General features: G+C 38.8%; 1 protein-coding gene across 1 annotated transcript in view; it reads left to right on the plus strand.

Moving 5' to 3' along the window:
- Nucleotides 1–5508: 5508 nt before the first annotated feature.
- ccdc178 (coiled-coil domain containing 178) overlaps nt 5509–15994 on the plus strand; it is a gene marked incomplete at both ends in the record, with an annotated part of 34897 nt that continues 24411 nt past the window's right edge. Inside the window, 10 exons of the mRNA XM_080837571.1 lie at nt 5509–5566; nt 5869–6005; nt 6136–6188; nt 8588–8682; nt 8853–9062; nt 9392–9612; nt 12255–12397; nt 14722–14875; nt 15013–15108; nt 15697–15833. Coding sequence (XP_080693697.1) covers nt 5509–5566; nt 5869–6005; nt 6136–6188; nt 8588–8682; nt 8853–9062; nt 9392–9612; nt 12255–12397; nt 14722–14875; nt 15013–15108; nt 15697–15833 — 1304 coding nt within the window. The remainder of the gene's footprint in view (nt 5567–5868; nt 6006–6135; nt 6189–8587; nt 8683–8852; nt 9063–9391; nt 9613–12254; nt 12398–14721; nt 14876–15012; nt 15109–15696; nt 15834–15994) is intronic.

Consider the following 15994-nt stretch of genomic DNA (forward strand, 5'->3'; position numbering starts at 1 on the left):
TACTTAAATCACAAAACAGCATTCGTACCATCAGTAGGGTGTCATCCATCCTAAGTGCACAGAGAACGTCAAATGTAAACAGTCACATGAAATGATTCATAGTTACAAAATCAATGCATGTGATCCCTTTTGAATATTATGGATCAGCTGAGTAAGGAACTATCCCTGTGATCCTTGTTCCACAACATTTAGTTAATGCAAGCGAATATGCTGTGTGTGGTTTTTCATCATGAGTAATACGTGTGCAACTGCAAGATAACTGTAGTGCCAAGCCAAAGCTTGTCACTCTTTGACGATATTACACATTCCACATAATACAATAAAACCTTTAAATCTTAAGTGCACCATGTTATGCACACAGTGAGAGACATATTTTAGTGTGCACTGTTTTTCACACATGCCATAACAAACTCTAAAATGCTGGTGACATAGAGCAACATCTGTAGAGTAAGCAGAGCCCAGAGAGACAACACATTCTAACAAGATGGCGTACATACCAGCACTATGGCCTTGTGTTCCCTTTCAGCTGATGGTACAGTGTAAGTCCCTGCCAAAAGTATCACTCTGCATGTGACAACCGCCAGCTACATTAACACTCTAAGGTCCAAGGCCTTTTAGACTTTTCTAAGTTGTCTGACATGCCTTGATGTTTTTGTAAATTTTGCTTAACTTAAAACATTGATGCACAAATGGAATATATGATTCTATTCTAGACGACCTCAGCAATAATATCATGTAAGTAAAAGGAGTGTAGTAAAAAAAAGTTTAATTTAAATCAAATGTAAACATACCCTTGGAAAAACCTTGTTTCAGAGGTGCTCAGACTTTGTACATAAACACATTGTAAAGATTTATTCACAAGACTTTTTATTTCTGAGCCTTGTAAACATAGGTGTTGGCTAAACACATGTTAGTTTAGCATTCAGAAAGTATGTCTTGTTTCACTACCACATATTTATAATTTCAGAGTGTCCTGTACCATTCCTAAATCTGTGCCCCTACAAATGCATATTGATGAGTTGGTGTGAACAAACCTGTGACACCTCTCGCAAAGACAAAGGCCATATCCTAATGGCCCTAGAATGTCTTTGTGGCCCAAACCCCCCGGAGTGAATCTTGCCCCATCATGACCCAATGGAGATCACTGAATCACCATCTCCTTATCATATGAATAGCTGTCATTTGCTAATGGGTGGGTCCTTAGCAGCAGAAACCCCACTCAGATACTAGAAAGTGCAACACATCAGTTCTATTCCCCTGACAAAGTGCTTATTTATTTTAAAATTTTGAACTGTATATATTATAAAAGAAAAGGGTTCAATGTTTCCGTGGTTGTTCTTTTTATGTCTCTAAGACGAAAACTCGCGGAGCTTTACATTTTTTTTTGACAAAAAAATAAAAATATCCCGTACCAGGGATATAGACCTTAGACAGTTAAGCCCTCTAAACAGTGTGATTAGAGCAACAAATGCCAGTTTTGCAAAGGCTAGTTGCCGTCTAGATATGGCCAGCGTCAAGATGTCACTTGCTCAGCCTTTATCTTTAGCCAGGCTGAGTACACAAGGGGGTGCATTCTTCTGAGTTTTACTGGCACCCCAAGCTCCAGTTGCAGCCCCTCATACCTGTCAGTTGGCGCCTTGCCGCTGCATATCCACAGTTCTTCCTTGAAGCACCCCTCAAGAAGACTTTACTGCCCTGTTTGGGACATTCAGTGGTCCCAGCTGCCTTCACTTCTCCCTTTGTTGTCACAAGCAACACGCCTCATCTCAGGCAATGCCCCAAGTATGTGGAATGATTTCTCTATTTTGACATAAAAAGCCATTTCTGCTGCTATAAATATCCCCTGGGTAACACAATGGCTGACAATGCTGATCCATGACTCCTTTGTCATTTGTTTGCATTATGAATCGTTTCTGTTGACAGCTTTAAAATGATGCTTCTTGATTGATATGGCCTAACTATGTGGAGCAGGTTGTCATGCAATATTTACAGGCAGGAACAGTTGCAAGAGTTATGTATGACATGTCCTGGCAGACTCATGCTGCAAGTATAGCAGCTGCTGGGTGTATTTACAACCGTTAACAGCCTATATCTTGTACTGTGGTTCCTAAAGTGTGAGGCATGACCCCCCAGGGGGGGGGGGGGGGGGGGGGGGGCGTGACGATGGGGGTGTGGGTTGACCCAAAAAAAAAAAACAGATTGAAAACCCTGAACAACTACTAGCCAAGTACAGCAGTGCTCTAACAGTGTAGCCTAAAACTGACATAGCCTATTTGGTGATGAGTTTATAGCCTACTCTGCGCCTTACATGAACCGATCCAAAGAATGGAAAAACACATAGACCTCATAAAAACATATTTGATTAAATGTTTAACTGTTTGAATGTAGAAACAGTGTTCCTTCGCTTTGGATAAAAGCGCCTGCTAAATGACTAAATGTAAATGTGAATGTAAATATAAAAGCTGTACGACAGCTGATGGGATTCAGTTTTTTTATTGAGAACAGGTAATAGGCTGTATAAGCATTTTTTGCACTGCGGTGGGACGTGGAGGGGTGCAATTTTTTCTCATTGTCAAAAAGGCGCCTGTCATGAAAAGTCTGGGAACCGCTGGTCTTGTACAATACAATATTCCAAACAGTGAGAGCCTACAACTGTCTGTTTAAACATCATAGTATTCAAGGCTTTTACAAATTCACTGACATTTTAATATGTGAATCCCAACTGTAATTATACTCAACTCCTATCGTCGTAATGCAACAAACACATTTTGCCTTCTCCAAAAACTGTCAGAGAAACAATGAAGCATGGCTAGAAAAAGGAGGAGAGCAGGTTAAAAGAGAGAGAGAGAGAGAGAGAGAGAGAGAGAGAGAGAGAGAGAGAGAGAGAGAGAGAATGTGTCACCTGACAAAAGTTTTTCCATTTCTTGCAAACTCTGTATCATCCCTTATTTTTTGAACATATTTATCTGACTCAGCCTCCCCTACGTAACCAAGACCTTCACAGGCAAGGGTACAACCATTTCATTTGTGACATGTTTATGGTTGTTTTTCGGGCAAGGCAACTGTTCTTCCCATGCATAGTGGACTACAACTGCCTGACTTGACTGTGCAATAATGCACTGTTTTATTTGTTTGTGCACAGATAGCTTACAGTAGAAATGACAGTCTACATACTAGGCTGATGGCTGCTGACTGGTTTCCCTCTACAGACATATCTGTTCTTTAATCAGGCAAGGTGGAGCCACTAAAACTGGCAATTCACAGAATTACCCCTTCAAAATGGATAGAACAAAGACAAAAAAGTGCACCGAGTAGTGTCCTTACATGATCTGTAAAGTTCTAGTTTGATTTGTTTCATTTACATTATCTGAGCAAGTTGTCCAAAGTGACCAACTCGTACTCGTCGCAGTCTTATTACCAGTTCAAATTGATTATGAATGAGTTAGCACGCTTGAAAACAAATTGATGACGACTTGACACCATCTTCTAAAAGTGACTGTTATGGCCTGATTCGTGGAGCTTATTGCCGATAAATACATACATTGTAATGTTTACATGTAAAGACAAGCTTTGATAATCAAATAATGCAAACGCGAAGCGTAATAACGCCCTAGCCTATATTTCCCCCTTAAGCAGTAGGCTACGCTATAAGACTGTAATCAACAATCACATTTAAGATTAAAACAAATGTTAATATAAGTTGCAGTTTCACATCACTCGTGACACAATTGCTGTTCGAAAACATAAAAACATAAGCATACAATCGCTATTGCATTGCTCGACCGCAAAGTCCATCTTCTGTCACGACAGAATCTTCCAACGATGATAGCTAATAAATGACAATGTAATAGCTTCTGCCACCTACCTAACGAGTTCTTCACGACTTGATTGATCACACAGAATCTTCTTCGCAGTGGACCTCAACTTGATATATCCTTAATCTGTAGGTTACCAGTTTGGACTTGCATTTACAAACTAGAGAAACCTAATGTAATGATTCTAAGGTCGCGCCACCACAAAGGATGCAGTGCACTTGTGCTACTCACCAAGCTTTCGAAGCATGTCAGGGAAATTTGTTTACACCCAGAAATCGTGTTGTCAGCATCCATGTATGCAATTTAGTTCGACAATTCAACTGTTCCAAGGCATGGCCTTTTCCAGAAATAAAATAAGTGATTTGTTGGTGGCTGCCGTTAGACGGTAATTCAGCTTGCGCGAGTCTCTCTCATTTGCCTCGAATGTGTGGCCTCCATCAATGACGTAATGCGGAATCTCTCCTGCGCTAGTTGCCTCAACTCTGCGAAAATGCAAAGGTGTCATTGCCAGACGAAATTCCCCCATAATAACACCACAGCATCGCAAAACAAATAAAATGTCTATCCGCATACAGTAAATGGAGTTAAGTTATTGCAGATACACCACTTAATTGTTCACATATGCACTTTCGTTTATTTTTCATAGATTACTGACTGTATTGATTATTACAGGATATCTAACAACGGTGTGACTGTAAGTTAATTAATTGTTTTTGTAGACTAGACTATCCTAGATAGAGTAGCCTGTACTGTCCACAAAGGAAAGGAAAGTAATAACATTCTGAACAGTTACAAAATGTCTTATCATTGAACACTGCACAGCTTGTTGCTTGGTTACCATGTTAGAGGGACTATAATGTCGCTGCGCCAGCACAATACGTTGTTGGAAAACAACAATTAGCTTGAAAGTCTGCAAGTTAAAACGATGCTTTTTATTTTAAAAAAAAAACTAGTCTAAAAAAAGCTAGTCCTTCACCCATGAACCAGCGAACATTGAAACTTCGACTCAAAAGGAAAAATGCTCTTAGATATGGGACCCTTGTAAGTAATGCCTTCGAAGTCACTAACAATACATTCGCCAGGTTTAAAAAGTTTTGAAAGAATGACGTATTTTACCCAGAGGTTTACCGACTTAGTTAACGTAATCAGTTAACCTAGAGCACTGAGTGAGATTCATCAGTAACGTATCGCTAGCTAACATGCATTGTAGTCAAGTTTAGCCGTTAACGTTAGCTAACGTTAGATATTTGTCAACTTATACACCTGCTCAGGAAAACAGTGCGATAGCTGGCTATTTAGTGAAGCAGTAGGCAGCTGTAACGTTAGCGTTATTGGAAGTCGTATGTAACGCTAATTTGTGAAGTAATGTTAGCTGGCTAAGTAACCACACTTAAGGTAGTTATGTTAAGTTTTTTCATGATTTAATTCTGCCGGGTATTTAGTCGGGCAGAACTGAGACTGAAAACAATCAGCTTGATTTCAGGAACAAACCAGCTTACAGTTACATGAACTATAACCTCAACATAGTCAAAGTCCTTGCTATAATGTTAGTAGGCCAAATTAAGCTTCCATTCAGAAGTGTCTCTGGTGAATTGCCTGACCTGAACCCACTGAATCCGAAAACTGGTCTGATCGATATTCGAATTATTTTTTTCACTAGGTGAATTAATTGATCCGACACATTTGAAACACCATGCCTGACGTGGAACTGCTGAAGTACTCCTCAAGGGAAGGAGCGTCTAATTTACAAGGTCAGGAAATGCAGTTTAAGTTTCATGGACTATATAAAAGTGGGCATCAAAAGTTTTGACTGCTTAAGTAGGCCTAGGCCAAAAGCTTAATATTTATTATGATGCACTTTGGTACCTTTCACCTACGGATATGGCTGAGGGGTAGCTTTGCCGAGTCCCTAATACACCACCCTAAGGCTTAGGCCTATCGCACAGACTTCAACAATAGCAAAAAGTACAATTTGCATTAAGCTCTTTTGTGTAAGAGCGCCGTGTGTGCACTAGTTAGGTTGCGCTTTGATATAACTGATATTTTTCCTTAGATCAGGAGGACCGTCAGACGGTCTGCCCCAGTAGGCGTCGCAGTTGCGCCTTAGTTAACACTCCATCACCATGTGTGAACAAAGCCGTCTGCCATATTCAAGAGCTGAAGAGGAAGCTGGAGAGCTGGTGGCAGCTGGTAAAGCATGTCTTGAATAGCCATTTCACAGCAGTTGTCCTAACTTTAGCTATTTAAACGTCATAGTTGATTATGGATATTTTTAAATAAAATTAAATTGAAAGTTAAGTATATTGTATTCCTTTTGAAGACTGGACAGCATCTTAGGTCAGATGGTAAAAATCTCAACAGCAACATGCTTGGGTAAGTGTCGTCATGATCTATTATGCACTTGAATCATATGAACAATAATTGTACGGCCTTTTCAGTTGTACCACTGCAACTAGATCTTTGGAGAAAGGAACATTGGCACATCTAGATCCATCCTGTTGCCTATGTATTTTCCCACAGATGCTCCCCAACATAGGCTCCTTAAAAGTTTGTAAAAACCTAATTGTAGACTCATAGTTGCAAGGACTGAGTCATCACTACAACATGGGTCACAATTTGTGGATCACTTTGTCAAATAAAAAGAGTTTCCTAATGTCATTAATAATGTTATAGTAATATCACAAACAGAGGTGGTCGTAAGGAGTCTCACTAAGCGTTTTGATTTGTGAGGTGACATCTGATGTCTTATTTCGTTCCATTAGACTATGTCAGTTTTCTCAGAGGTTTGGAAAAACATTCATCACAGTTTCATGTGTTGAAGATGCCTTTAGCATCTAGTGGCTTCTATGTAGAAATGACAGAATGAAATAGTTTTGTATGCTATGGCTCCCAAATATTTGAAACACTTTGTGATAAGGGAAACTTTGATATTTTTTTTATATCTAGGAGTAAAGTGCTTAATGTTAACTTGCAGACTGGGCAATAGCTTATATTACAATTACAATCAATTCCCTTTGCCATTCTATGCACGGATCCCTTATTTTTCTAATGTGAAGCAAGTACAGTCGTATGCAAAAGTTTAGGCACCCCTGATAATCTTTATTACTTTCATTTATAAATTGTTGGGCGTTTGGATCAGGAACTTCTTTGTCACATATATAATACTACATGGACACAGTGATATTTTAGAAGTGAAATAAGGTTAATTAGATAAACAGAGAATATGCCAAATTTATAATAACAGAATTAGACAGGTGCATAAATTTGGGCACCCCAACTGAAAAATCACAATAATATTTACTAGAGCCTCCTTTTGCCAAAATAACAGCCTCTAGACGCTTCTTATAGCCTCTGATGAGTGTCTGGATTCTGGATGAAGGTATTTTGGACCATTCTTCCTTACAATACAGCTCCAGCTCTGTAAGGTTTGATGGGTGCCTAGCGTGGACAGCCTGCTTCAAGACATCCCACGTATTTTCAATTTTATTCAAGTCTGGGGACTGGGATGGCCATTCTAGAACATTGTAGTTGTCCCTCTGCATAAATGGCTTAGTGGATTTGGAGCAATGTTTCGTGTTATTGTCCTGCTGGAACACCCAACTCCGCCGTAACTTCAGCCTTGTTACAGATTCTTGAACATTATTGTCAAGAATTTGCTGGTACTGAGTTGAATCCATGCGACCATCAACTTTAAATAGATTTCCAGTTCCTGTACTAGCCACACAGTCCCACAGCATGATGGACCCCCCACCTAATTTTACTGTGGGCAGCATGTGTTTTTCTAGGAATGCTGCATTAATTTGCCTCCATGCGTAACGCCTCTTGTTGTGACCAAATATCTCTATCTTTGTCTCATCATTCCACAGCACTTTGTTCCAAAATGAGCCTGGCTTGTTCAAATGTAGTTTGGCAAACCTCAAGCGAGCTTGTTTGTGGCGTGTGTCCGGAAAAGGCTTCTTCTGCATCACTCTCCCATACAGCTGTTTTCGGTGCAATGTGCGCTGAATGGTTGAGCAATGCACAGTGACACCATCTGAAGCAAGATGACCTTGCAGATCTTTGGAGGTGGTCTGAGGGTTATTCTTGACCATTCTGACCATAATTCGCCTTCGCCTCTTTGTTATTTTTCTTGGCCTGCCACTTCTAGCCTTAGCAAGAACTGTGCCTGTTGCCTTCCACTTCATAATTAAATTCATTGCAGTAGAAACTGATAGCTGAAACCTCCAGGATAACTTTTTGTAGCCTTCCCCTAAACAAAACTGCTGAACAATCTTTGTTTTCAGATAATTTGATAACTGTTTTGATGCCCCCATGTTGCCACTGTTCAGAGGAGAATCAAAGAGAAGCACAACTTGCAATTGGCTACCTTAAATACCTTTTCTAATGGTTGGATGCACCTTTCTATGGAATTGAAGGCTTGACGAGCTAACCAGACTAATTCTGTGTTGCATTTTATCAGCATTGAGTAGGTACAGGTATTCAAATCAACAAAATTATGAGGGTGCCCAAACTTTTGCACAGCCTATTTTTCACATTTGATTTCATTTCACACCAATAAATACTGCTACACTAAATATCTTTGTCTGGAAAACACCCCAGCACTCAGTGATAACTACAAAATAAATATTTGACCACTGTGATCTTTTTTTGGTGAAGACAGAGTAAATTATCATGCAGCCTTAGAGGGGTGCCTAAACTATTGCATACGACTGTACATAGAAACAACTGGTTGTCCAAAGTAAAATGTGTCATCATTTATTGGTGTGTTTTAGGTTGACATCTGCAGATGGAAAAGATGATGGCCTTCCAAAAGAACTATGTATAGAAGGCATAGGACTTTTTCTTGGAGGTGGCTTCACTTTATTTGGTATAAATTAAATTAATTCAAAGCTGCTTGTGTGCATGCATGGTCTAACACACAGTACCCAATATCTGAAGTTCCCCTTGTTGGATTGTTCACAGTAACCATTATTTTAAAATAGAGGCTTGCTGTGTGTATTTTAAGTAAGAATGTATTTGTAATGCAAATTCTGTCAGCAGATCCTTCAAATGGTATGAACATATTGAGAAAAGAGACCATGGATGTCCTTATGGAGGTGGCATACCTGATCGACAGACTTGAAGCTGATCGCCAAGATGCCAAGGAGTCTCTTCGTAAAGAAAAGCTGACACGTGAAATACTACTGAAGAAGATCAGCAGCCTTGCTCTCTGGAAGCAGCAAGAGTTTCCTGTGGTGGTTCAGAATGGTAAGTGGCCTGTGATAGTCTATACTGACAGTGCCTTTCAATACTGCCACTTCAGACAATATACAGTAATATATACTAATATTTGATTATGATTTAATTGTAAAAGCACTTTGGTCAACGTCAGTTGTTTTTAAATTAGCTTTATAAATACATTTGACTTGACTTGGCTTGACAACAAAACAATTCTGGGCTTCTACATACAGTAGCCCTTAGCCTCCTTTACCCCCCCATTTAACCACTGAGCTCTAAATATGATGCTAACATCTCCATTAGTTGTTGTTGAGTGGCTATGACTGAGCAAAGTTTTTTCTTTATGTGTTCCCACTTAGAGCATGAGGCCTGCATCCGTGACATTAGTGAACTAAAGTGGCACTTAAGGCAAAAGAAGGGAAAACTGGAACAGGTGAAAGACAAGGTTACCCACACCCAGGTGTTGCACCACAGACTAAAAGAAGACATTGATTTTGTGAAGAAGCACGGCCCTCTTGTCAAAGAGAAGCTTGAGTTGGAGGATGACATCATGACCAAGATCAAAGCTGCACAAGTTGAGGTACTGTATTTGATCGTGTCAACAGTGAGATATTATCAAATAAACGTGCCCCATAAGTCAAATATGACCCACTAGAAGAGAGTACCATCTCAAACCTAGTGGTTATGAGTGAGACTGTTGTATGAAGCTAGGAGCTATGGTTGGGTGGAGCCAGGCTATATAAACCCATTGTAACAGTATAGAGTTAGATTGTATAAAATAATTGATCACTAAATATATCGAACTTACCAAAAACCATATTATTATTATGAATGTTCAAAAGACCAAATGCTTTTGGTCCTCTTTTCAGAATTGTGAATGAATGAAACATTTTATCAGTGAATACAAGCAAAGACATGAAAGGAGAGAAAGAGAAGAATGAACATTGGTGGATGGATGGATGGATGAAACATCTGCGAGGCGTGTTGCAATAGTCTAGTTTTTCCATGTTCTAGTTAGTCGTGTTGTGCTAGAGAGAAACAATTTAAATCAAGCTCCTTGGAAGTCAAAAAAGTGGTTCAGTGTGTATTCAGCCTTAGACCCCGATCAGGCAGAGAGCACCACACTGACTCTTTTGCTGAAGCCTACTATATATAAAGAGAGCAGTTTGCTGCTTTTTTGTTTTTTGTTTTGTTATTGTTGCTTGGCAACCACGTGATTGTGCTGTTAAGTAAACTCACAGTCTGTGCCTTTGTTGGCTAAAAACATCTTTATTGATCTGATTAAGGATGGATTTCGATTGGACCATAAGAAATAAACCCAATTGACGGCAGGCGCTTTTCTGCTCCGAGTTAAAGTTTTTTCAACTTGAGGCATTCAGAGTACTCCGTGAGGCGCAGCCTGTGTCTACAACGAGTGGTGGCCTGGGTCTATAAGCAGTACATAAAACACTAACTGCTTATATAAAACAACTGGAAACGCCCCTCACTGCAAAAATCGCCTCCTGTCCAATCAGGGCTGGCGTAACTGAAGTAGTACTTGAAAACGCATGTAGCTTTATGTGTTCTCTGGAGCAGTCGCAGGCGGCTAAGAGCTTCTTCAGCAGGACTTTACAACTAAGAATACATGTATCAATTTTATTGCAATGGTTCATTTCTGTCACATTTTAGCTTTTAAAAAACAAATACAATTAAGATATTTTTTAAGCTCATAGAAATATTATTCAACTATGGACACATAATTGGCAAAGTTCCTGATTCTATTTGTCACTGTTCCCTTTCAACAACAATCTCTTTTATAGCATGACCTTAGCTCGTAAATGCTTATGGCTGTTGAAACATGGTTGTCACCATATCCATTAAGTACATATGTATTGGCAGCCAAACCCTATCCACTCACTTTGTCTCTTTCTTACCCTCCTAGTCTAGACTATCATCGCTGTGGGATGCTGAAGTCTCTCCACCTGATCTACTTGTAGAAACCCTTGGCCTACACCTACCCACCCCCATCACACTGTCATGCACTTATTCTAACCCATACTTTTTGCTAGCATTAACCTTCAATTTGTGGGGCCAACCTGTGAATAAGCCACTCAAAAATTATTTCTTGGCCGATGCTACACCATAAATGGAAATCGAGCCAGTAGTTTTTGCGTAATCCTGCTTACAGACAGACAAACTAACAAACAAACTGCACCGAAAAACTTGGCGGCGGTTATAACGAAAGCAGCGGGAGATTTTCAACCCTATTCTGTGGTTACTGAACAACTCAGACACCTTATCTAGCTCTCTCCACTGATAGTCGGACCTCCAGAGCAAGTGAAAACTACCTCACTGTAGTAGAGAGAGAAAACAGGCTTAGCCAGTCGTGCTGCCAGTTTTTTGAATAGAACGTTTTATAGAGGAAAAATAAATAGTTTATAGGGTGATTCAATTATTTTCTAAAAAATAAAGATACCGAAACCGTGCCGTTATTATCACCCAAAAACCATGATACACCTACTTAACTGTGAGCCCACTGTGCCGTTGCAACCCTAATTTTTTTACTGTCTTCCTCAACTTCTTCCACATCCTTAAACTGCTTCTTCAAGGTTACCCAAAAGTGCTCTTGTACGGTCCCTCACTGTAGGCTTTACTGGCAAACACCAGGCTTATGTTGGACACCTTGAGCAGACCTAATGTGCTGAAACATCACGCGACCAACAAATCAGAATATGGTGTAATAATATGATTTATTAGTCATTACCATTATTTGTGTGTGTGTGTGTGTCACAGGCCTATTCGGAGAGGGTTTATTCTTAAGTTATGCAGATGTTAGAGTTTAGTCTTTAAGTCAATAAGCATGTAGGTCCTTCAAAAGGCAGCTGTGACATCATCCTATATCACCAAATTAAGTGATATTTCAGCACTGTTTACATGGACAGTGTCCATGAAGTACTAATTAAGAGCAGGGCATGCTAAATCCACATTATGTGCTTGTTTGGGAAATGCATGAATGAAAAAATGAACGAATCATGCAGTCACTCATAGAAAACACACGTAACTGCTAAGATTCATTGTTGGGAAACATGGCCAGGCATACTCCTTTAATCAGCAAATAAAACGTCTAGATGATCCAATTGTATCAACTGTTTAAAATGGATTGCCATTATTTATATGTCTTGACCAAACAATAAAAAATGCATTAATTGATGATGTGTTGAAATTGTTTCTCACCATGCCTAGGCTGATGACACATTTGCAAAGAAAACCCAAAACCTGAAGAAGATGGAGTGTGAGTTAAAAGAAGAAGACGAATCCATGCATTGCGAAAAGAAGGAGTTAGCAAGGGACCTTGGCAGATTCCAGCATCGTCTAAAGGAACGAGAGTGAGTCGTGATAGTGATTGGATTCAGACACGGCCTAAATCACCAGCTTTGTAGTGATAGGTGCACCTCTGCTCCATTAAGGAAGGTGGTGGATGTGTTTACTCCAGTCTTAAGATCAAACCCAGCTGTGCCAAATATCAAGTCTGTTTCATCTTAAAGTACTTGAAACATATTAATCAGTCCCGCTGGTTGTGGCAGAAAGTGACTGAATCTACAGCAGGAATTCTCAAAAGCTCAGGTTAGAATTGTGCTGATCATTATCATGGGAGCAAACGGTAAAGTCTAATAATGAACATTAATGACTTTAGTAGTAACATCAGAAGTAACATTAATGACTTTAGTCGTTACATCAGAAGTAACATTAATGACTTCAGAAGTAACATTTATGACTTTAGTAGTAACATCAGAAGTAACATTAATGACTTTAGTCGTTACATCAGAAGTAACATTAATGACTTCAGAAGTAACATTTATGACTTTAGTAGTAACATCAGAAGTAACATTAATGATTTTAGTAGTAACATCAGAAGTAACATTAATGACTTAAGTCATTACATCAGAAGTAACATTAATGACTTTAGAAGTAACATTAATGACTTTAGTAGTAACATCAGAAGTAACATTAATGATTTTAGTAGTAACATCATAAGTAACATTAATGACTTTAGTCGTTACATCAGAAGTAACATTAATGACTTTAGAAGTAACATTAATGACTTTAGAAGTAACATTAATGACTTTAGTAGTAACATCAGAAGTAACATTAATGACTTTAGTTGTTACATCAGAAGTAACATTAATGACTAGTTGTTACATCAGAAGTAACATTAATGACTTTAGAAGTAACATTAATGACTTTAGTAGTAACATCAGAAGTAACATTAATGACTTTAGTTGTTACATCAGAAGTAACATTATTGACTTTAGAAGTAACATTAATGACTTTAGTAGTAACATCAGAAGTAACATTAATGAGTTTAGTTGTTACATCAGAAGTAACATTAATGACTTTAGAAGTAACATTAATGACTTTAGTAGTAACATCAGAAGTAACATTAATGACTTTAGTAGATACATCAGGAGTACCATTAATGACTTTAGTAGTAACATCAGAAGTAACATTAATGACATTAGAAGTAACATTAACAGTCATCTTCTGACATGGCTCCAGTGTGAACAGCGAAGGATTCCTGTTTCCCAATGATGTTTTACTATTTCTCTCGGGATTTTGTAATGTCAAATTTTTGAGCTGTAAATGAAGTTATATAACTGTACTGTGATGAAACATATAAATAGTGGATTTTATATTTACGTAATTAACATTTTGTAACAAACACACTATCTACTGTTTTAAATAATCCTCAACTTTGCAAGGCCAATGCTGACGTAGAGTTGCCCATTTTGGGACTTCTCTACACCCCAGCTCCCGCCCATGAGTGTTAGTCTCATTGTCGAGACTCAGGAGGAGTTTTTCCAGAGCAATTGAAAGATACCTCACTGCCCCCCAATTTCTTCTTATAAAAATTGTGATCCCACCAGGATGTTGCCAGGGCTTGTTGTGATTAGTGCGGCCTAAAGTGGCTACATTTGGTTTGGGACTCTGGGAATCGAGGTTAAAATTGCAGTTTCAAATAATGCAAAAATTACTAGATTGTTTTTGGCAGAAATATTACGTTAATAAGACAAAATTGTGACCCGCAATTGCAGTTGTGGGAAATCCAATGCCGCAAATACGTTTGAGTGAATGATGAGCGCGATACGGCGAAATGAATGATAAAAAGCTTCTGAATAGACAGTTTACCTTTAAAAGTTGTGTTGTGCAAAAAAAGCGAGCTTCACTGTTGTCTGAAAATGTCAACAGGCAGCTGGCTGAAAGCACAGAAGTAGTAGGCTTACCTTTTATAACCTAACTGTTACGGTTCATTGTTTTTGAAATAAGAGGCCTGACTTCTATGTTCACAACAAACTTGAAAAAAAGAAAATATTAAGCCATGGTTTAACTGCACTATAGGCTGAGTCCTTGTTTGTCTGAAATGTGCATTTTATAATTTTATTTTGTACCGCCTAGTTTGGCAATGTTGTTTTTCAATAAAATAAACATTGCATAAAGCAAGCCAATCCACTTTTCCAAGTTGATAAGAGCATTAAAAAAAAAAAAATGATTGAAGGGACATTAAGAATAGATACAAATTTGCGATTAATACAATTACAATGAATCGCGATTCATTTTGAGTTAACTATGACAAAAATGCGATTAATCGCGATAAAATATTTTAATCGTTTGACAGCACTACAATAAATACAAACATTTGGTTTTGTTTCAGGGAGGAGTATGCAGAGCTTCAGTGTTTCTGGGTTGATCTCAGCAACAAAGTCAAACAAAGTGAGGAAGCCGTTTCAGAAATGGTCGACTTGTGCAACAGATTGTATCAGCACATTCCAAAATTGGACGAGCAGGAAGTCAATCTCCAAAACGAAGTACAGTATTTACAGTACACTGCCGTTTAGTGTTTATTTTCATTGTCAATTTGGGGCCTGCCATGAAAAGTTTGGGAACCACTGTCCTAAATTAACACGATCCCTGTTAATGTTATTTCCTATTGGTTTGCTCCTAGGTTGAGGAGCTGAAAATAGAAATAGAGAAGGAACGTGCCAAAATGTATCACATCAAGAAAAACACAGCTGACCTGCAAAACGAAATTAGTGAAACCGTAAGTCATGTGGACTAAGGTTGGTGATTACAATCAGGATTTTGAAAAAGCGATCAGAGGAGATTGGCAGTTTGCGTGGTAACGTGTGGGCACACAATGGGAATGGGCAGTGTGCTTGGTAATATGTGGGCACACAATGGTACTGCATGTGTCCTCTGGAGGGCAGGAAAACCACATTCTTTTGTGTGGCTATTCCCAGCTCCTACGGTCTCAGAGCCATCAATGTATCCTACAGTAAAATACATCAGCCTTCTCCTCTCTATATCCTCTCTATATCCTAGCATTCATGGCAAATCTTTTATGTGCTTATTTTGTATCACATAATGTAAGTTGTTGGTGTGATATGCTGCTATCCAGTTGTTGTGTACTGCTGATTTATGTACTAATGTTTTTTATTCTGTGAGGCCAGGTGGCCTATGTCTGTCCAATCATGACAATCATTAGTTTGTCAGTATTGAAATAATTTAGTATGACTGCAAAGTCCTCTGTTCAGATTTGACACTGTATACCCAACCTCCATTTGGTAGAACCAGTAGCATTGAATAATGTGGTGGTAATGACTGTTCTACTCATCTGGGAATGTTTCAGAGGCAAGCAGGTGATACCAAAGTGGCTGAGTTAGAGGCCCATCTTAGTAAAAGGCTTAGGGAACTGATGGCTCTTCAGGAGGAAACAAAGGAACAAGAGCTAGAGATTGAAGACTACACCAAAAAAATCAACCAAAGGTTTGAAGCCTCTCTAGTTGTTGTATTTTTCTTCAAAAAGGGAATTATTGTGTTTATGACTGTTAGGGCTCAGGGTCCCCAGAGATCAGCATTCATATAATGACATATCCAACATATTAATAACATGAGGAACACTACTTCATAATGCAAGATCACATCAC

Source organism: Sprattus sprattus, assembly GCF_963457725.1.
Source record: "Sprattus sprattus genome assembly, chromosome: 4".
Lineage (NCBI taxonomy): Eukaryota > Metazoa > Chordata > Actinopteri > Clupeiformes > Clupeidae > Sprattus > Sprattus sprattus.